This window comes from Crocuta crocuta, unplaced genomic scaffold (genome assembly GCF_008692635.1).
Source record: "Crocuta crocuta isolate KB4526 unplaced genomic scaffold, BGI_CrCroc_1.0 scaffold337, whole genome shotgun sequence".
Classification (NCBI taxonomy): Eukaryota; Metazoa; Chordata; class Mammalia; order Carnivora; family Hyaenidae; genus Crocuta; species Crocuta crocuta.
This window is the reverse complement of record NW_027528873.1, coordinates 2779972-2803591: the sequence shown is the minus strand read 5'-3', so window position 1 is coordinate 2803591 and position 23620 is coordinate 2779972. Positions and strand designations below refer to the sequence as shown.

Below are 23620 nucleotides of genomic sequence, written 5' to 3'. Positions count from 1 at the left end.
TCCCCAGTAGCCCATTACAAGGATCCTCCTACAGTGTCAGTGAAGACCATGTGCGGAGCCTGGATGTCCACCCTCACCTGACAGTAATGAGGAACCTCTACCCCTCCCCACTAGGGCGGTGTCAAAAGAGGCTTAGGTGAGAGTCAGGACTTTCATCATTGTCCAGCTGTAATGAGACCATCTCCACTGCAGTGTCACTGTAGACCATGTGGGAAGCTGGAATTTCCATGCCCCAACCAGCAGTAATGAGGAGGTACCCCAGTCAGGTGTCATTAAAAGCCATGTGCAGAACTTGGACTTCTACCTCTGGTTGGCAGTAGGGGGTGGTACTGCCCCATTTCCTGTTGGAGCAGTGTCAGAAAAGCCAGTTAAACAGAAGGTTTAAATAAGATCCAGAGTCTCCAAGAATAATATAAAATTTTGCAAGTTTCAATAGAAAATCACTCATTATACCAAAAACCAGGAAGATTTTAAACTAAATGACAGACAGACAATCAACAGAGGACACTGATGGGATAACAGATATATGAGAATAATGTGACAATAATTTTTATCTTAAAGTAGTCAAGATAAAAATGCTTGAATGGTTGATTACGAATATGCTTGATTCAAAATAAAATATAAAGCCTAGTAAGGAATTAAAACACCTCAGCAAAGAAACATAGATATAAAGAAGAACCAAATGGAAACTTCAGAATGGAAAAACACAATACATTAAATTAAAAGGTCACTGGATGGATGGGTTCATCAGCAAAATGGAGGAAAGAATGAGTGCACTAGAAAACAGAGAAATAGACATATCCAGTCTGAGCAAGAAAGAGAAAATAGACTTAAAATAAAAAGAAAGAAAAAAGAATAGAGCTTCTGGGACCTGTAGGACTGTAACAAAAGATTGAAAGATTAACATTCACATCATTGGAGTCCTAGAAGGAGAAGGAAAAAAAGAGCAGTGCTGGAAAAAAACCCCAAAAAACTCAAAGAAATAATGGCTGAAAACTCCCCTTTTTGACAAGAGACACAAACCAATAGATTCAAGAAGTCCAGTGAATATCAAACAGGACAAAGTTAAAGAAGTCCATGGCAAGGTAACATAATTAAACTTCTGAAAATAAAAGACATAGAGAAAAAAAATTGAAAGCAGCCAGAACAAGACCTCACCTATAAGAGAAAAGCAGTTGGAGTGACAGTAGACTTCTAACCGGAAACCAAGGAAGTCAAACGGAATTCTTTTTAAGAAAAGAACTGTCAACCCAGAATCATATATCCAGAAAAAAAATATGCTTCCGGCGTGAAGGAGAAGGCAAGATAATCTCAGATGAAGGAAGAGTTAAGAGAATTTGCTACCTGAAGACCTATTCTCTAAGAATGGTTAAAAGAAGTTTTTGAAATAAAAAAATAAAAAAAAAAAAACCTGTAAAAAAGGGAACCTTAGAACACCAGGAAAAAAGAAAGAATATCATAGGCAAAAGTATGGATAGATACACTAGTCCTTCCTTCTCCTCTTGAGTTTTTTAAATTATGTTTGACAGTTGAAGCAAAAGTTATAACAGAGCCTGGTATGGCTCTAACTGTATATGAAAGAAATATTTAATATAATTACACACAAGGAGGCTAAATGGACATAAAAAGAGGTAAGGCTTTTATGCATCATTTGAATTGAAAAAACAGTGATAGCAGTAGACTCTGATAAGTTATGTGCGTATACTAGTCAGAACAACCCCTAAAAAAGCTATACAAAAAGATATATTGAAAATGCTACAGGTAAATAAAAAATGATTTCTGACCAAAGGAGGAGGGAAAAAAACACCAGATATTTTAAAAGGAGAGACCACAGGGGCGCCTCGGTGGCTCAGTCGGTTAAGCGTCTGATTTCAGCTCAGGTCATGATCTCACGGTTCGTGGGTTCGAGCCCCGCGTCAAGCTCTGTGCTGACAGNAAAAAAAAAAAAAAAAAAAAAAGGAGAGACCACAACAGCAACAGAAATTGTTTTAAAAATACAGAGAAAACATAAAAAAAACAATAAATAAATGGTAGACTTAAACCCTAACATATTAATAATTACAATAAATGTAAATGATCTAAATACACCAATTGAAAGACAGATATTGGTAAAGTTTTAAATCCAATATACTGTCTATAAGAAACTAATTTCAAATATAATGATAGAGGTAGATTGGAAATAAAAGAATGGAAAAAGATATATTATGTAAGAATTAATTAAAGGAAAGCAGAGTGGCTATATTAATATCAGATAAAATAAACCTAAGACCAAAACAAACATTACTGGAGACAGAGACTGACATTATATAATAATTAAAAGGTCAACCCACCAAGAAGACATAGCATCCTAAATGTGTATGCACTAGACAAGAGAGGTGCGAAATATGTGGAGCAAAAATTAAGAGAGCTGAAAGGAAAAATAGAAAAGTTAATAATTATAGTTGAATACTTCAACAGGCCTCCTTCAACAATTGATAGAACTAGACAGAAAAGCAGTTAGGATATGGAAAAAATTAACACTATCCACTAACAGGATAAGTGACTTCTTTAAAACACTTGACCCAATTATTATTGTATATTACATATACATTATTTTCAAATGCTCACAGAATATATACTGACTGAGATAGATCCTGGGTCATAAAAGAAGCCTCAAAACAAAAGAACTGAAATCATACAAAATATGCTTTCTGACCACAAACGAACCAAAATAGAAGACAGCAAAAGAGAACAGACTAGTCTCCAAACATCTGGAAGCTTAGCAATACAGTTCTAAATAACCCTGGCTCCAAGAGGAAGTCTCAGTGATAATAATGCTAATACAGTGAACTAAATAAAAATACAACACATTAAAATTTGTAGGGCACAGCTAAGAAGTGCTGAGAAGGAGATAATAGTATTAGGTGCATATATTAGAAAAGAGAAAGCATCTTAAATCAGTATCTAAGTTCCTACATCAAAAGCCTAGCTAAAGAATAACAAAGCCAAACAAGTGGAATGAAATAAATTATAAAAAATAGGAACAAAAAGCAATAAAAAAGAAATAGAAGTTTTTCTATTTTCTATAGTGAGAAAAATCAATTAAATGAGTAGGTTCTTGAAGGAGATCAATAAAATTAACAGACCTTTTCCAAGTCTGCCAAAAGAAAAAAGAGAGAAGACATAAACTACCAGTATTGTGACTGAACTGGTGTATGTTATTACAGACCCATATAGACATTGAAAGGATGGTAATAGAATACTTAAAACAATTCTACATACATACATCTGTCAATTAATATGCAATGGACCAATTCCTTGAAAAACACAACCACACAACCTACCCTTATTTAACCCAATATGAAACAGATAATTTGAATTGTCTTATAGCTATTAAGGAAATTTTACTTATAATTTTAAAACTCACACAAAAAGTTTTCACTGGATGATTCTACCAAATGTTTATAAAATAAAGTTGGCAGTAATACTGCAAATTCTCTTTGAGAAAACAGAAAAAGAGGAAATATTTCTCAATTCATTTTATGAAGCTAGTATCACCCTGATACAAAACCAGATAATGACAATACAAAGATAATGACAGACTAATACCCGTCATTAATACGAATGAAAAAATCCTGAATAAATTATTAGCAAATAAAATGCAGCAACCTATAAATAAAATTATACACTATGACTAAACAGGTTTTATGGATGCAAGGTTGGTTCAATATGTGAAAACCAACCAATCTATCACCATATAAACAAACTAAAGAAGAAAAATTATATTTTCATATAAATTGATACTGGAAAAAAAAGAATTAAAAAAATAAATTCCTACTCTTTTTTTTTTCAACACCCATTCTTGATTTAAAAAAAAAAAAAACCTCTCAGAAACCTTGAAACAGAAAACTGAGGACTGATGGGTATGGGGGAGAGGGGAAGGGGGGTGATGGGCATGGAGGAGGGCACTTGTGGGGATGAGCACTGGGTGTTATATGGAAACCAACTTGACAATAAACTATTTTTAAAAAAAAGAAACAGAAAACTATCTCAACTTGCTAAAACTGTATAGGTTACAATATGCTTACTGGTGAAAGGCTGAATCCTCTTCCCTAAATCGGGAACAAGGCAAGAAAATCTTCTCTCATTTCTATTCAGTGCAGTAAGACAATACAAGGAAATAAAACTGTTTCTAATTGCAGACTACATGATTGTCTATGTAAGAGTCCAGCAAGGTTGGAGGATACAAACATAAAAACATAAACATAAAAGAGCAACTATATGTCTCTGTACCCGCAATGAACACATGAATAACAAAATTAAAAATACAATACCATTTATAGCCACCAAAAATGAAATGTTTGGGTCTACATCTAACAATGCATGTGCAGGATTTTTATGCTATAACTAAACAACACTGATGAAGGAAATAAAAGAAAATTGAAACAAATGAAAAGAGATAGCATGTTCACAGATTGGAAGACTCAACACGGTAAAAATGTCAATTCTCTCCAAATTGATAAATAAGTTTAACTCAATTCCTACTGAAATCTCAGGAGGACTTTTTTTGTAGATATAGACAAGATTATTCTAAAATTTATAGGAAACATTAAAGAAATGAAACTAGAACGGTTTACACAATTTTGAAAAAGAAAAATAAATTAGGAGCCGTTCATTTATCCAACTGTTAAGACTTAAATATTTGCAATAATCCGGACTGTGTATTTCTGATGCAGCAGTAGACATATAGATTAATGGAACAATAAAAAGAACCCAGGAATAGACACACATAACTATGCCCAACTGTCTTTTCTTGGCAAAGGTGCAAGAGCAATTCAATCGAGGAAAGATATGCTTCATGAATTTGTATGTCAACTCAACAGGTACAAAAAGATCTAGACGATACCATGCATATTTTCAGATCACAATGCTATTAAAACTTGAAATCAACCACGAGAAAAAATTTGGAAAGCCTTCAAATACATGGAGATTAAAGAACATCCTACTAAGGAATGAATGGGTTAACCAGGAAATTTAAAAAGAAATTTAAAAAAACACATGGAAACAAATAAAAATGAAAATGCAGCAGCTCAAATTCTTTGGGATGCAGCAAAGGCAATCCTAAGAGGAAAGTACATTGCAATGGAGGAAAAATACACTTTTCAACAAATGGTATGGAAGTGAATATTCATTGGCAAAAAAACAAAATAACAAAAAACAAAACACACACACACACACACAAAGAACAACAATGACAACAAAAATACAAGAGGAAGAAGAAGGAAAAAGAAAGAAACCTCAACCTAATATAATCTTACACAAAAATTAACTCAAAATGGATTATGCACTTAAATATAAAATGCAAAACTATAAAACTTTTTGAAAAACACATTAGAGAATCTTTAAAATCTAAGGCAAGGCAAAAAGCTCTGAAACTGTACACCAAAAATTCAATCCGAAGAAAGATAAACTGAATTCACCAAAATTTTAAACTTTTGCCTTGAGAAATATCATGCTAAGAGGATGAAAAGCAAGATACACAATGGGAGAAAAGATTTACAAACCAGGTATCTGACAAAGAACTAGTATTTAGGATACGTAAAGAGCTCCCAAAACTCAACAGTAAAAACACAAACAATCCAATTATAAAGTGGGCAAAAGATATAAAGAGACAGTTTGTGGGATATGATGCACACATGGCACATAAACATATAAAAAAGGTATCTAAGATCATTAGCTACTAGAGAAATGCACATTGGAACCACAATGAGATAATGCTATATACTTAACTGAGTGACTATAATAAAATAATAGGGATAGCATCAAATGCTAGTGAGGATGCAGAGAAACTCAGTCACTCAGATATTGCTGATGGGAAAGTAAAACAGTAGAGCCACTCTGGAAAACAACTTATCGGTTTCTTGAAAAACAAAACATTGTAACCAGCATCCTACCTTACAATTTTATTCCTTGACATTTTTCCCAGGGAAGTGAATACTTACATTCACAAAAAAATTGTATACAAATAATTACAGCAGCTTTGTTCATAATAACTAAAAACTGGAAACAACCCAGACATCCTTCAGTGGATGAATGGTTAAACAAACGGTGGTATATTTATACTATGGAACACCGCTCAGCAATAAAACAGATAGATGACTGATACAGGCAACAACTTGGATGAATTTCCAGAGAATAATGCTAGGTGAAAAAAGTGCTAATTCTAGAAGGTTGCTTACTGGATGATTCCATTTATATTACATACTGGAAATGACAAAATTATTTAAAGGGGAACAGATTAATGGTTGCCAGGAAGTTAAGGAGGGAGTGGGTGGGAAGAAAGTAGGTATAGCTATTAAAGGGTAACTTAAAGGATCCTTGTGCTGATGAAAACATTCTGTATCTTAACTATCAATGTCAATATCATGGTTGTGATGTTGTACAATGGCTTTCCATGGTGTTATCACTGGGGGAGATTATGTAAAGAGTACACAGTGTCTCTCCATGTTATTTCTTACAATGCATGTAAATCACCATGAATTGAATATAATGTGGTTTTTATATAATCAAGTGTTTTTAAAATTATTTTTAATTATTATTATTATTTTTTTTTTTTTGAGAGAGAGAGAAACAGACACCAAGCACAACCGGGGGAAGAACAGAGAAAGGGAGACACAGAATCTGAAGCAAACTCCAGGTTTTGAGCTGTCAGCACAGAGCCTGACATGGGGCTCAAACCCACAAATTACGAGATTATGACAGGCCGAAGCCAGAGGCTTAACTGACTGAGCCACCCAGGCACCCCCCAAACACAAACCTTCTTAAAATAAACTAGCCAGCACTGACTAATAGATGCCTCTTCCCTTAGGTGAGGCAACCTACCACTACTACAAGGAATTGCTCTGGACTGCCACGGTCCCCTCTAGTCCCGATCTTCCTAAACCAGGCCTCTTCCTTCACCAGATACATTGAGTGTGGGAGTAGTGATCTGGGAAACACACTAGCTGGGGTGGCTTTTCTCCCACATCAGAGGGACACCAGGAGTCAGTTTCAGCCCCTGCAGTGTGCAGTGTGGGCACCATGATGAGACTTCCCTGAATACCAGTGTCCTCCATCCCTACCCCCATGCTGTTAGCAGTAGGTTGGAAGCCCAGTCAATCTCTTCAACTCAAATTAGCAAATATTTACTAAAAGCCTCTAAGCTAGGTTGTATGCCAAGACATCCGTATAAACAAACTCACTCTGGTAAGAGGAACAGACAATTCAATAGATTGATTAAAAGTGCAGCAAAACTCAGCTAAGACCAGGAGCCAAAATGTCAAAAGCAATAAGAGAAGGTGATAGGTTAGTTAGCCTAAGCACATAATATAATATCAATCTGTCATTCATTCATTGCACTAACTTTAATTGAACACCTATTCAGTGCGAGGTGCTAGGGACACAAAATGGATTCAGACTCTGCTTGTCAGTCGAAGCCCAGTGTGGCGAGTTCCATGGCCAAGGAGAGAACTCATCATGGGAAGCATGAGGATGCCACTGAGGAGAGAAGAGTCTACTTCACATGTTGTCAGTGGAGAGTCCTGGTGGAGTGGACGTGATCCTGATCAGGGACATGTGGAATTACATAGCCCCTCTTGCCACTCCCCTGCTATCTGGCTATTCACCCTGGCTTGCATTTGGCTCAGGCCCCTCTCTGTAAATCAGTTTCAGACTCATTTAGAGCGATGTCTGATAGACTGAGTGTCGGGAGGAGAGGTGAGTAGAGAGAGCCCATGTAACCACAGAGCTGGCAGGAATGTCTTTGCTTGTGAGAGGAAAGTAAAGCGCTACAAAAGAAGGAACTCAGACAGACAAGGCCAGTCAGCCTGGGTCACCTGAGTGGAATACTACCTGTAGCATAGCTAGCTCAGTCTGGTACATGAGCCCATCCCTTATATACCCTGGGAGTACCCATCCATCTCTGGAAAGGCAGAGTGGCACAGAGGGCCTCAATGCTAACGTGACAGACAACTGGGTACAGCGCCAAGGTGGGTGGTCTCGGGGCAGGCCTCCTTGAGTGTCACATCTGTTATCCCACCTCTTTAGGGACTCTGAGAGAGAGGCACACATAAAGAGAAAGGGTCAAGGAGTGCTTTTTGTGCAGTGGACTTAGGGACAAAGAGCATAAAGCTCTACCCTTGCAATCCACAGCCTGGCAGAGCCAGGAGAAGGGCTTTTGCTCGCATGCCCTCACTTTTCAAATCTGTGGAGTTTTTTCCTTGCCCTTCAAAATTTGCTATTAGTATCGTTAATGTACAGAATGAACTCTTGCCACACTGGGATTTACCTTTTCACTAAAAAAAAAAAAAAGAAGAAGAAGGAAAGAAAGAACAAGAAAACAACACAGAGTATTGTATTTTAATGAAGTCCATGGCCATCCAAGCCAACCATTACAAAGGATGTCATTTACCATGGCACTCAGCTGGAACTTAGATAAATAATAATAATTTTTAAAGTTTGTAGATCATATTGAACTTGGCTTAATGGGCCCTCTCTCCAAACCTCTGAAAGGATGGCTCATAAAAAAGTAATTAGTTTATATAGACTGTCAAGGTTCATGGGGGACAGCTGGCCTTTGATGCCTCATCTGTGATTACAGGCAGCTACAAGATAATAAAATCGAGTTCTGAATTCACGCCAAGGTATTCAGTGATCTCACTCTGGACACGACGCCAAGCAGAACAAACTATAAATGCCTGCTCTACTCCTATTCTTTGCTTTGGAATCTCTAACAAGTCTAAGACATTTAGGACTTGCATTCATAGGCCCCAAATTCCTATTAAAGTAAAACCAGTGACCTTACAAATTCATGTTCATAATTAATATTTGTGATGGGCTCTGATTCCAGGCCTATTCAATATGGCCATTGTTGTAAGCTGTGGAAATGGCTTCTGGAGAAGGGATTTGAGTCAGTATTAACTTGTCTAAGCTTGGCTATTAAACAGTCTGATTACTGACAGTTGGAGCTGGTTTTCAATCATCACTGATTTCACTGTGATGATCTCCAGTTATGACTTTTTACGAGGATTTCTTCAATGTTTTCAAATTCCCTGCTCATTCTTCTCTATGCTGCCCACTTACCTGAACATTCCTGGGCTCATTTTTCTCCCCTAGCTCATACAATGCAGAAAACCATATTAGCAGGTGGTTTTCATTTGGCCTCTTGGCTTTCCAGGGACAGAGACAGAGTCATCTCAGCAGAGAGTGCAGATACAAGTGCAGCAATGAGAATAATTTCTTGGAAATCCAAGATCACCCGGACACCAGGAGCACTTGGGAATGGAGGCCATGGTTCCAAGAGGAACCACTTACACTCTTCCCTCCAAGCACATCTGTTTCTTCCTAGGACCAGCCGCCTCACCTCAGTTGGCTGACCAAGGGCTTGCCTCAGTCTGCTGACCAAATCATGTATCACGGAAGCTTCATTCATAATCCCCACTCTCCCACATGGTCCCTCAGCACTCAAACAGGAAGCCAAGTGGCCTGTGTGACCTTTTCTATCCAGGTAGCAATCACAGGCTGTAACTAGTTTATTCATTGGCTTGGCCTGAGCCCTGTGCTCACTTCAGTTCCAATCAGAGTCAGGGAGGGGGTCTGGGTCATGTGGTCCAAAATTGGGCCAAGAGGGGCAGTGAGTGAGAAAGCACCATAAACATGTTTGCATCACATTTGCCAATAAGGCTATAGATTCAGAGTCACACCCCAGGATGTGTTAGGGGTTGGAGCTTTGATGTCTATATCCTTTAAATTGTTTCATAATAAATAAATAAATAAATGGGGAAATGAATGGAGCTAGAAGTGTCCCCAAGGACTGAGGCCAGGATAAATAAATAAATAAATAAATGGGGAGATGAATGGAGCTAGAAGTGTCCCCAAGGACTGAGGCCAGGACCTTGGGCCCACTCCTGCTGAGTCCACTAGCTTGGGATGGAGCAGAACCAAATGGTGGGGATAGGGAACGGTGGTTAACAAGGAGCCAAGTAGAACAGTGGCCTGGAAACCACTCCCAGGAAACAGAATCACCCTCAAAATGGAGGGATCTGGTAACATTTTTCCAGAAGGATATCAGGATTGTTAGAGGTCAGCCCAGTGATTGCTGTGGGCTTCCCATTCTTCTTCTCTTTGAATGGGAAGTTGTTGAGCTTTCCTTCCCTGCAGAGTGGGGGTGGGGCAGGGAAGATAACTTAATCCTTTTAGCTAACAGGTCTCTGGAGCAAGAGATATGCATCCAGACCTGAGGAAGATCACAAAAATCTTGGGCTTCAAGCTAAATGCCATTAAAGGATGCAACTTTTGGGGATCCTAAAATAAAGTGAGCATATTTTGTATGAGGAAGGGTGTGAATAGTTTCAGCCTAAGGGCAGGCTGTGATAAAATGACACATTGATGACCCTAACTTGTCACCCCTCTTTGCCCTTGGTAGTCTGCTACTAGGCTGACTGTGTGCTATGGCCATGTGATTTGTTTAGCCAGTGGGACAGTGACAAACTTGTTCCAAGTAGCTTGCCCAAGTGCTTGCACATCTCTGTGCTCTTTATGCTCTATACACTCAGGCTTGCCTGCCACCATGCTTGAGCCAGCATGCTGGAAGAATACATGGGGGAGAACAATGTCATCTCAGCCAAGGCCACTCTAGACAAGTCAGCCTATAGCCTACTCACCAGCTGCCCACAGGTACCTGGACAAGCCCAGTTAGGACCAGCTGAGCCTGGCTCACATTAGCAGAGCTGTCCAACAACCACCCCAAAACTTAGGACCGTCTTTTTTGAGAAAGAATTAATGGCTGCTTTTTAATGCTCCTAAGTTTTGGGGTCATTGTTGCACAGCAATACCTTAACTGCGACATCTGGTTAAAATTATAATTTTACCGTCACTACTATGTTCTGAGCAAATTACAGAAGCTGGTTTAGTCAGTCTCTCCTTCTGTAAAAAAAGAAACAATGGCAGTGCTTACTTCAGAGAACTGTTGTAAAAATTAAATGATATAGTATGTGTAAATTACCTAGTACAGTGCCTGGTATATAGTTAGTGCTTGATAAATGTCAGTTAATTGTCAGTGTTTTTGTGTGCAAGTTGTTTTTTGTACAAGGATGTATGACAAAGGGGACAAGGAGGGGCTGAAATCCATCCCATTCTCCATTTGCCAAGTCACGTGCTCTAGTGTGGAACAGTGTTCATATGTAAGAAAGGGCACCTGTTTCTCATTTTCACAGCTACCATATGGGCTGGCACTAGTCCTGCTATTATTATTGATTTCATTGTCTACTTTCCATCCTGTTTTAGTATAATACTGCCATTAGCTCTGAATCACAGAAGACTTGAAATTCTTACCTTCAAGGGCTTTTCTCAAGCAACCTAGTGCCAGTACTCAAGTGTTCTATCCTAGAACTCTACATCATTCCTGTTGGGATAACCAAATCACTCCAGGACCTTCTTAGTTCTAGCATTGAAAGTCCCATGTCCCAGGAAGCCCTCAGTCCTGGGCAAACCAGCATGGCTTGAATCCCTGAATGTCCCTTACTTTTCAGCCTAACTGATGCAAAATGACGCACAAGTAATCACTAGTTTCCGCTTAAACATTAGTTTGAACTAATGAGCAGGGACACCTGCTGTGAGCATTTATCTGGGACTTCCATACTCTTCTTTTTCCTTGACTGGCCAACCCTTGCTTCTGTGCTCCTTCCTTTGTACTTTGGCTCCTAATTCCTCCTCCTGCCATCCTGAGGGGGTGTCCCCTCAGCACCTGCCTCTGACCACTGAGCACTAGAGGAGGTTGGGTGACGGCACTCACCTGGGACTCAGCTGCTGCCGAAGAGCCCCGAGCAACTAGGCTCCCATGGAGACGCCTGAGACTCCAGGATTAAGCATGGAACATAATGGAGAAGAGGTGATCCGTACAATTTTTCAGAGGAGATGGGCCATCCTAAACTGAGTGGCCATGCAGGAAAAATACACACGACCTTCAGCATGAGAGAAGTGAAAACAGCAACAACACAAGGCCCAGTGACAGGTGATATACAGACAGACAGCTTTAGGGATGCTGAGAGAAAGTCTGGGGTGGGCAAAGAAAGAGGACAATTAACAAGAAAGAAAATCCAGGACAAAGACCTCAAATGCATGGGCAGCAGAGAATCTGGGAAGCTCCTTTTTCTCCTTCCAGCAGAATGGCTCCATCATAGGAAGGGGCTACTGACCTCTGTGGCAGGAAAGATGTTTACTTCTCTACTCAGCAAGGCTAGGACTTTGTGTTCCAGTCCCTGAGAGCCCAAGGATTATATATGGAAGGCCCTGTCCAGTGCTAAATCTGCCTCCTGAGCTTCCTGACCATCAGCAGATAGGAGGGAGGGGTAAAAAGTGTGAAGGGGAAACACCAATGTGAATGCACTGCTCATGGAGGGATAACCAAGAAAAGAGACCCAAATATGCCTCCATCACTATCAAGGCTAGTAGCTGCCAAACTGACTGGAGAAAGAGCACCAAGAACAGAGCTAACTCCATACCTTAGCTCCAAAGTGAATGATACACCATGTCTTTTTCTCTCCCAGTGTGCCTGGCAGACACCTCTGCCACCTACAGGACCGGGACCACAGGTGTGGTCCGACAGGCCTTGCTGCTCCTGGGGACTACATATGGATGCTGTCATGGCCACCCTCCCCAGAGCATCCATTTGACCGGTGCTTATTCACTGGTTGATGCACCTGCAACCTGCAAAATTCTTTTCTGGCTTTAAAGCAACTTCTGTATTGTTCTGATGAGTTGTCAAATCATACCTTGCCTACAACTGGAAACCCTTAGATGACAGTCACTATAGTGAGGGAGAGGATTCATTACAGGGATGGAGGCTCTACCACAGGTTGTGGACGGGTGTGGGAGGCAGTCTGGTTCCTACTATCCTGTCTATCTGGAACCCCACCATATGCTCGAAAATTGGGCAATCACAGATCATACCGGCAAAAACATCTGACAACACAATCTCAATCTGTCACTGAAAATAGAACACATCTGTTTTTTTGCTGTTTATGAACTAAACCATAAACGTGAAATCCCGACTTCTATGTTTGTATAGGAAAGGTATTTCAAACAAAGTTGCCCATGGCAGTGTTATTTTTAAGTGGAAAAATATTGTAAACAACCTAAATGTACAAAAATAATGGAATGGTTAAATAAATATGGTAGGGATCTATGATGTATAATTTTGTACTCTACTCATAAATAACATTTTAAAATATTATTTTAGTCAGCTTGGAAAAGGTCTATAAAAGATGAAAACACAAAGACTCTGAGCCAAGTAAACTATGATCCAAATTAATAAGAACTATGTATTTACATATGAACAGGAAAAGGTCTAGCAAGGTCTTAAGAACATAGGTTAATTTTGTTTTATTCTCTATTCTTTTCAGTAATTGTCACATATACTCGAATTGACATTGATCCATGTCTTTCTGGTCTTTTTTATTCTTTTTTTTAATGTTTATTTATTTTTGAGAGAGAGAGAGAGAGAGAGAGACAAAGCATGAGTGGGGAAAAGACAGAGAGGGAAACCTAGAATCTGAAACAGGCTCAAGGCTCTGAGCTAGCTGTCATCAGCACACAGCCCCATGCAGGGCTGGAACTCAAGAATTGTGAGATCATGACCTGAACTGAAGTCAGACTCGTAAGTGACTGAGCCACTCAGGTGTCTCCTGGTCCTGTTTATTCTTGATTCCAACTCTGTTAGGTCAAGGGCAGTTACCCAGATTGTGGATTCCAGAGAATCCACAGGTCTTTGTAAGGACTGACAGATTGGCTTCTGGCTGAGGCCAAGTAAATGCTTAGAGACCAGGGTGGACACCAAGGGGCACCCTGCCTCTGATGCACAACAATGACCCCCATACAAACCACCTGGAACACAGTCGCCATCTACTGTGAGGCTGACGTAGGTAGCTCCTCAGCTGCCAGCGTTAAAGCTCAGAGATCCTAAGGCAGGACAGACTGAAGGTGGTGGGTAATCCTGAGGTCACTGGGCAGGGAATGAAGCCCAGAGGTGGTCATTCCATGGCGTCCCACACAGTACTGAGTCCTAGGCCTCTTTCTCTCAGTTTTTGTTTTGTTTTGTTTTTTGCCATTGCCATGAACTACATACTTATTTAGTTGCATTTTTCTTTAAATTGGGGTTTTAAAACACCCAAACGAATCTATTTTAAAAAACAAACCCAAACACCAAAAAGCCAGAAATGCTTGTATTATTAAAAAAGAAAAAAGAAAAAGGAACTTAAATAAAATAGGACACATTGGTATTAAAATTCTACCTCAACAGCATTGCCTACGGAATGGTTTGAGAAAGAGCTTATTCCTTCTTTGTCAGAGAAAGGGATTAGCAAATGTTGGAGAGGTGTTGAGCCTCCTAAACTGCTGTTCTCCTTGACATCATCAGAGAGACTGGAAAAGAACTTCAAAGGGAACAACGTGGTATGGTATGCAGTGTTCGTTAATGCTATGTCTGGGTACCACGTAAATCTTCGACTGCCAGTGAGGTATGTATCGCACATTGGACAACTGGCAGAGGGGAAAGAAGGCAGGACTTGGACGCTGCGCATCTGGGATAGAGTGATAGGGCCATCCTCAGCTAGGTAGCCCTAAATAGTTACTTAATTTTTTTAAGTCTCAATTCCTCATTGGCAAGACAGAATCATGACAGCTGACCTTCTTGTTCCACAGGGTTGGTGTGAGGCTTGGATATAATCTTGTGTGTACTGTGGCTGGCATGTGCGTGCGTGCGTGTGTGTGTGTGTGTACACATCTGTAATAAAAGAGCATATGGTTTGCAGTAATCTGAACGTGTATCTTGCAACTAATAGATTACTCCACAAGGACAGATAGATTATAGGTACAATGTAAGGAAATGTATTCCCACTGAAGATTTACAGAGTTCTGCACAATTCACAAACCACCTTTCCTACATTATTTAGCTGATCATCTCGCCACTGCCACATAACCAGTCTAGGAAACATAGCTGGATGAGTGACTGAATTAAGCCTTTAAAGCAAACTCCAAACTCACCTTTCTCCTCCCTTTAACATCGTTATCACACTATCATTCCATCACTGTAATCAGCCTAAAATAAATAAAACACTGTGGCTTATTGGTGACATGAAGAATCATACCTAATTTGATTACTTTCATTATTACCATTGTTAGGATTAACAGAACTGTGACAACCTGGACATCTGCTGGCTTCCAGGGAGCGCTCTAGGCAGGGGGCATTAGTATTTTATTTAATCCATATTAACCCAGATGTAGATACTGTGTTTACCCTCATTTTAATTACGGGGGAACTGGCCCTCAGAGGGGTTCAGTAACTTATCTGACACCAAACAGCTAGTAAATGGCAGAAGGTAAATACGAAGCAATGTGTATCTGGTCAAAGCCTGTGGCTGTTCAGACTCTGTGTTCCCTTCCCACTGTAAGACACAGGGGCTGCACAAGCCCTCAGGGAGGACCACTGCCATCAGGGACCTAGGGGGCTCTAAGCACAAAAAGGGCAAGACAAGGGGACAAATGGGTGGGCAGATGCTGAACATCACAAGGAGGGCAAAAGGAGTTAACCACAGGAAGAGGAGACTCTTCCGCCACAACCAGCTGATCCAAACAGGCCAAATCACGTCTGAGCCAATTTTCCAGGCAGCCTTCAGAGAGTCACCCAGCATGAGAAGCCAGCCAATTATGCCTGATCATTCTCTGCTGCCCTGTCCTTACAAAAGACAAGTCCAGACTGGCCCAATGTAGACAAATGAACAGTTCTATTATCTCCGAAAGGCAATCTAATTCCCTTCAAATTTAAAAGTCTCCACAGTTTCCTAACAGGCCTCAGTGGGGCTCATGTAGAAATTAATAAGTTCACAGTTTGCCCAGCTTGCTTTCATTATCATTTTTTGCCATGCAATGGATCGGATTTTCATTATTACTCAAGGATTTTTCTGGATCCGATTCTTTAAGAAGGTCATGTCCACTGGGCTCAGACACTGGGTTGAGAACCGAGCTAGGTCTAACGGACTTGACTGAGGTCTGAGATCTCAACTTTCACTGACTGGAAGTTCACACCTCTAGTAATCATTTGGTGCAGGGATCAAAAGGCAACATCACTGGGAAAAAGAACTCAGAGCAAATGGTGAGAAGTCCTGGGCTCCAGTCCCAGCCCCATGGCTGGCCTGCCCTGAGATGCTTGGGCTCTCTCTCAGTTATCTTGCTATGAAATGGGCACAGAAGAGAATATGGAAAAAACCCTCAAATTTATTAAGCTTCTATTGTATCCTGAATCATTATAACATGCATCATAGACATTCTTTAAATTTAATCAAAACAACAACCTTGGAAAGCTTATATTATTTTATAGGTGAAGATGGTGAGGCTAATGTTACTGGTGATTCCACCACATTGTTACTAAATCACATCATTAGAACAAGCCATAAAGGGGCCAGGGAATGAGACTGGAGTGGTAAGAACAGGACTGCAGACTCATACAACTATTCTGGAAAGGAATTTAACATGTTTCCAGAATTTTAAAATGTTTGACCAGTTCATTCCAATTCTGGAAATCCGTCCAAATGATAGAATCAGAAAAGCAGACACATTATAATAAAAAAGAATTATAACAGATTATTTGCCTATCACCTCATACCCATCAGAATGGCTATCATCTGAAAGACAAGAGATTAAAGGTTGGTGAGGATGTCGAGAAAGGGAATCTTTGTGTACTGTTAGTGTGAATGTAAACTGGTACAGCCACTATGGAAACAGTATGAAGGTTCCTCAAAAAATTACAAATAGAACTGCCATAGGATCTCTATTCCTACTTCTAGGTATATATCCAAAGGAAATAAAATTAGGATTTCAAAGAGATATCTGCATCCTTACGTTCATTGCAGTATAATTCACAATAGCCAAGATATGGAAACAACCTAAGTGTCTGTCAGCAGATAAACCAATGAATGGATAAAGATGTGGCATATATATATGCATATATATGATATGTATGCACATATACATAATGGAGTATTATTCAGCCATGAGAGAGAAGAAACTCCTGCATTTGTTACAACAAAGATGGACCCTGAGAACATTATGGTCAGTGAAATTAGCCAGACACAGAAGACAAATACTGCATGATCTCACTTATATGTGGCATCTGTATGTGGAATCACTTATATCACATATATTATATCACTTATATGTAGATTCCTTTATATGTGGAATCAGCTTTAGAAAACCAAACTCAGAAACAGGGAGTAGAATGGTAGTTACCAGGCACTGGGAGTGGGGGAAATAGGGAGGTGTTGCCAAAGGGTAGAAAATTTCAATTATAAGATGAAAAATTTTGGGGGATCTAATGTACAGCATGGTGATTATAGTTAATAACATTGTATTATATCCTTGAAAATTGCTAACTTAGACAATGTTATATGTCAACTCTAACTCAATGAAGCTAGAAAAAGAAAATGGTAAGCTACAATATATTCATTGAGAAGGACATCATGTAGCCGTTTAATAAGTTGCAGAATTAATATTTAATGAAATGGTATATTTTCATCAGTTTAGTGGGAAAAATAAGTTGTTAGTATTGAATATGAGGAGCAATCACAATTTGTGGGGGAAAAAAAAGAGTAGAAAAGTGACTAGAAGGAAATACACTAAAATGTTAACAGAGGCTCTCTCTGGGGGGTAAGAAAACATATTTTTCACATCTCTGTGTTTCACTATATTTCTCACATTTTCCACAATAAACACTTACTGTAATAATCAGGAAATATGCAGTAAAAGCTATTCTATGTCCCTGAATTTGCATTTATATGCAAAATGCAATGATGACTTTTATTTAAGTGAGTGCTATTTTATGTAGATTTTTTAAAAATTTTTTTTCAAGGGGGGAATTACAAAAGAAATGAGACAAAGCAAAAATGTTATGGACAGAACCATCTTCTAGTAAGCTTATGGCATGCCTCACAGGCTAAATTGGAAATAAAGACCAGTGGGAAAGGGGTGGAAAACCTGACACACAATGCATGAACAGTTGATAAGGGGGACTAAAAGCTGCAGTTGACTTCGAGAACTGATGGAGCTGGCAGATATGAATTTTTCAATTTTATGAGAATGATAGGGATCTAAAATAAATCTTCAGTATTTTCTTTTTAAGATAAATGTTTTAAAATAAACGTCTGCAGCATGGATGGATGGCGAGTGCTTGTGTCCTGTCTTAGAGCTGATCATAAATAACACTGAGAAAAATAGCTTTGACCATTCCAAAAAGCACCTTTATTTTTTACCCTGAAGAGCTTGGAAGATTATATTTTGATGCATTAAGCTAGATTTGTTTTTATGCAGCTGCAAATGTCAAGGAGCACAGAAATTTTCTTCAGATGGGAATAACAACTCAGGGCTTGGCTTAGAAGGAAATCTGAGTTTCAAGATGTGCCTGAAAACCAGTGGGCACATCAGATGGTCAGAATACAAATTCAAGTTTAAAGGCATTTGATGGATTTATGGTTTATGAAAAACACTTTGGTGTATCTTTAGGTGAAATTATTAATTGTCCTGCAGTCCCATAAACCAAGGAAGAGAAGTAATCTTTTATAAACCCAAACTTCCAAATATCAGATTTGCTTAAATTGTCTCCACCCTGCCCCCTTTTCATCTGTACATTAAAGAGCTTATAAATTTATGGTAGAACAGTTAATTCAACAACTTCGGTTTCCTAGTTCACTATTAGATGGGAGCAGGGCTTCATTGAAGGTAGACATAATGAAGAATCGGACACATCCCTCATCTTTTAAAATGGTAGACTCACTACACTAAAGTAACTTAATAGCACACATTTACTTCCTGCTTAATATGTCATTGGCTTTTTCTGTTATGTTTTAAAGAGTCACACACTTGAAAGGAAAGGTGAATGAGAGGACCTGCTTGGTGGAAGGACCTATGCACACAGGCTGCAGAGAAATGGCTGAAGGACGCCAGGAGCACGTGCTCAGCCTAGAGAGGGAAGCCATGACTCAGCTTTGCATTTCCTATCTGATTCATCAAGATAAATCAGAATCCTGACTTCTTACACTAAATCTCCCAATTTTTAAATATTGTCTCTATTTTGATAAGCACACAGTGCATGCCAAATCAAACATTTTCATAACCCAAACATTTTTGCTAGTGTTTATTTTAAAATCTCATTTCTAGGAGGTTAAGAATTGCTGATTTTTTTAAATTTAATTTTTTATTTATTTCTGAGAGACAGAGAGACAGCGTGAGCAGGGGAGGGTCAGAGAGAGTGGGAGATACAGAATCTGAAACAGGCTCCAGGCTCTGAGTTGTCAGCACAGAGCCCGATACTGGGCTCGAACCCACAAACTGTGAGATCATGACCTGAGATGAGGTTGGATGCTTAACCGACTGAGCCACCAAGTGTCCCAAGAATTGCTGATTAACCTCAATATCACCTAGTTATGTCCAAGAAGGAGATATATTGGAATAGTCTCAGGTTGGCAAAGAAGGTCTGGGAAAGATAACGCCTCTTTTGTGGAAAAGACAGCAAGGGATTCACACTTCCAAATGGAATTTGGTTGAGATGGGACCTTTGAGGACGGTTGGAAGATGTATGGAAATATCCTAACTCTAAACACTATGGAAGTCACAGTTAGGAGCCCTTGGCAGTTATCAGTCTAACATGAAATAAAGATAAAGCCTTCTTCTGAAAGTCAAGGGTATCTTCCCTATGCTCCACAAGAATGCTTACGGGTTTATCTTTATATAATGCTGAATTTCCCTACTGAACCCACCCCCTTGCTCCACAATGTTCTGGAATGAAAAAGGGTCTTCACAGAGCTTATCTCTTAGAAGTGTGAAAGAGCCAATTTTTCCTGCCCAAGTAGCTCATAATGTAGCAGACAAACTGTCAGAAAAAATAGACTTCATCGTGGTGAAAACCTCAGCCTGGCACCCATCTATCATAAAGCAATCTTCTAGAAATCTTGAAAACCTTCATTAAATTTCCCGTCTTTCTCCTGACAGTTATAAAATGTTAACAATATTACAAATGATGCAGGCATCTTCAGAAATTCTTTGTCCATTCCCTCCTCCCCCTACCATCAGCTACCCCTTTCTCTTTGCCAGAATTGTTGGAAACATGATATATAGCCATATTCTTCACACACCAGTCCAGAGACCTGGTCCTTACAAGAGGTTAGAGAAGAAAGTTATTATCTTGATGATAATGAGAAGACTCTCCAGCCACAAGCTGCAGAGGGCAAAATGGCACTGTCTTTTGATTCTTCTACCAAAAGCCACACCCACTGTGAAGCTCAAGGACACACCCCTCTCCTATCCTTAGCAAATATTTCCTAGTCCTTTTTTTCTTTCCATTTTCCGTTTGCCAATCTACCAAGCTTTAAGTCTTCACCTGTCCATGATATATGGACAGTGGGGACAGTGGGTCACACACTTAATCTGTCTAGAGGTCATCTTCCTAGAGGGAAAATTCCCCTATGGACCTTATTGGCCCAGCTTTTCCAACTCCAGAGGTCACTTCAGCAATATACCATCACTCAGAAGAAGAAATAAGGGTCTTGCACTGGAGGAAATAGCAATGAAAAAACCGTAAATCAGAAATGAGAACCAAACCTGAAGTCAAAAGAGGCACAGAGCTTTGAAATCACAGGCTGATCATGATGAGAAGCACAGGAGGTGACAAGAACTACAGACAGCCTGAGGCCAAGCTCTGTGGAGGCTTCCTGACATGTCTCAAAGAAGGCTAAGTGCAACCATAATAAGCCATCATCTCACCTGCAAAAGGAACTGGCGCATCTTTATCCAGGGCTACAAGTGGTGGGTCCAAAATCACTGTGTCATTGTTCTCAGTTATGACTCCATGATATGAGGTCTCGATCCATGGCTTGTGCTTGTTGACTAGAACACAATGGAAACACAAAACAAAGATTAACTTTTAAGATCACCACTTGAATAGCTAATCCATAATATTAATACTGCACATTTGTCATCATAAGCTCTCATCCAACAACCACATGAGAGACAAAGAGCATGTCTGTCCCATTTTGCACCTAAGGGACCTTCAGAGAAGTGAGGTTCATAGAGAACTTCAACAGTTCACATGAAGCACACAGAAAGTTAGGGTGGCACTGAGACTCAAACACATTTTTGGGCTCCAAGACCATGATCTTTCACTTTACCCAAATCCCACTATTATTATTCCTGAATGCCCAGTGTAGATAGCTACTGTTTAAAAACTGACTGGCAGCTTTAATTCTCAAATGCTATCTATTAATAGATATTTCAGGGTTAATGTCCTTTATCAATCAATGAACTAGCAGATCATGGCTGGAATCATGCTGGAATTTCTGATCTCAACCTAATCTGGTCCATCATCACAAATTGTTACTGCATTTTATACATACATATCTGTATATGTACCAACATATGTGTAAAGGTACAATAGACATTTTAATACTTTCTTATCATTTAAAAACTGTGTCTAACTTAATGGTCTAAATTACCTATAAGCAATTTAAGTTGTTCTTCAGTAATTTGACCAGTTAAATAATATATTATCTAATGGAAAATTAACACACTTAAAATACATATCAAATACATGTTACTGGTTGAACTATGGTCCTGGAAAAAAAAAAAAGGTTGGAGTCCTAACCTCCAGTACCTTGGAATGTGACCTTATGTGGAGAAAGGGTCTTTAATCAAGTTAAAATGTTATTTTGTCAGGCCTCAATCCAAAATTAATGATGCCCTTATAAAAAGGGGAGATTTGGACACAGAGAATGGCATGCATACATGCGACTGCCATGTGTTCTGTTGCCACCAGCCAAGGAGCTACCAGAAGCCAGGAGAGACACCTGGGACAGACTTTTTCCCTTGCACCTCCAGAGCAAGCAAGGTCCTGACAGCAACTTGATTTCGGATTTCTGGCCTCCAGAACTGTAAGACAGTAAATTTCTGTTGTTTTAAGCCATACAGTTAGTAGTGCTTTGTTAAGGCAGGCTTAGCAAAAGAATACAAGATAAATATGGTCAACAGGCACACATAAAAGGTAGAGAATTTAAATACGTTGTATTTAAAGTACAACTTTAAAGTAAACTATTCAAGTACAACCATTGTACTATGGTTGGTGTAATATTCCTGTAAGAATACTCCAGGTCTGTCAATTCCATCTCCTTTTTTTGTTCTGGCCTTCCATCCCCTCTCTGGATGGCTGTAGTGGCCTTCTGACTGGTCTTCCAGTAAGAAGTCCAATCCCACTCCAATTCATCCTCTACACTGGCATTAAGAATAATTTCCCAAAATATTAACCTGATTCCTCAACTGTGATCTCCTTGGTTTGTCCTTTATTCCCCTACATACACTCCCACAAGCCTGAGGGCAGAGTAGGTGCTTAAGAAACAAAATAACAGGGTAGAGGGAGCCCTAGAATAATGAAAGTTGTCCTGATGCCAATCCTCACACCCTGCTTCACAGTTTGAATGATGTTATCACATATGTAAAACTCCCCATAGGACCTAAGAGGTAGGTGTGATCATTATGAAGATGATGAACTTCTTTCACAAGGTGTGACTTTCCCAGTATGGCCACAGGCTTGAAAACTAGTAAATGGGAAGACCAAAAAATCTCTTATACATGGTGAGATCCAAAAGGCACGTATATGTGCACATACACATATTCATATTATAAATACACTCTCATGCACATTATAATATATAACACATATTAAAAAATACATACATATCATAGTGTATAATTTTCAGTAGGTACCACAAAGCAAGAACTTATAAAATTGAAAACAGCTCTGTTGCAGTGGCTCCTGTCCCTTTTCTACACCATCATGCTTCAAAAGGTCAGCTAAGAATTGCTCCAGGATTGCTGGTAGACTCAACCTGGCCGCCATTTTGCTCCTTCTTACCCATTTCACAACAGTCATGAACTAACCAAGAGGCAGTTTAGTGCAATAGGGACATATGCCTGTTCTTCTCAGGTCTTGGCTCCTGAGAGCCATTTCTGCGGAATCGATCATGCCCAAGGCAGAGAGCGGCTCTGCCCGCTGCAGGTCCGAATGGGACAGCAGGCTCCTCTGTGCATACATGCTGGCATTCAAACCGGTTCTTCATTACAGACCCTGGAAGAATTAACAGCTACCCTGGGTTGTCCCCGCACGTCTTCGCTCTTTTATTAGCCATCAACACAAATGCAATGTAAATAATTTGCAGCTGTTGGGAGAAACAATTAATCTTTTTTCCCTTTTAATTAAACCTAGGGGCCTATTCATTTGAAACGTGTATAGAGGATACGCCATAAGCTCATCCAGTATTTCAGATTCACTGTGCCACTTGACTCAATGGCAGACAATGGAGTCTAGAGTCACAGTGGCTGGGTTTCAGAGCTGGCTTAGCCACTTCATGGCCACTTCTGGGTATGTCAGTTGGCCACTCAGACTGTCAACTCCCTGAACTGTAAAATGGGGAAAATGACCCAGCTCACAGGGTTGTCATGTCATTCAGATGCCCTGAGCTGGACGCACAGCCCCTGACCTTTGCTTACTCAGACTTCTCACCCTCACCTC

The 23620-nt window shown here is 39.6% G+C and overlaps 1 protein-coding gene across 1 annotated transcript in view; it reads right to left on the bottom strand.

The window, feature by feature from the left end:
- CLSTN2 (calsyntenin 2) overlaps nucleotides 1-23143 on the bottom strand; it is a 395679-nt gene extending 372536 nt beyond the window's left edge. The window contains exons 1-2 of the mRNA XM_077756665.1: nucleotides 22990-23143; nucleotides 20824-20946 (exon numbers count right to left, since the gene is read on the bottom strand). Coding sequence (XP_077612791.1) covers nucleotides 20824-20946; nucleotides 22990-23143 — 277 coding nt within the window. The remainder of the gene's footprint in view (nucleotides 1-20823; nucleotides 20947-22989) is intronic.
- Nucleotides 23144-23620: the final 477 nt, after the last annotated feature.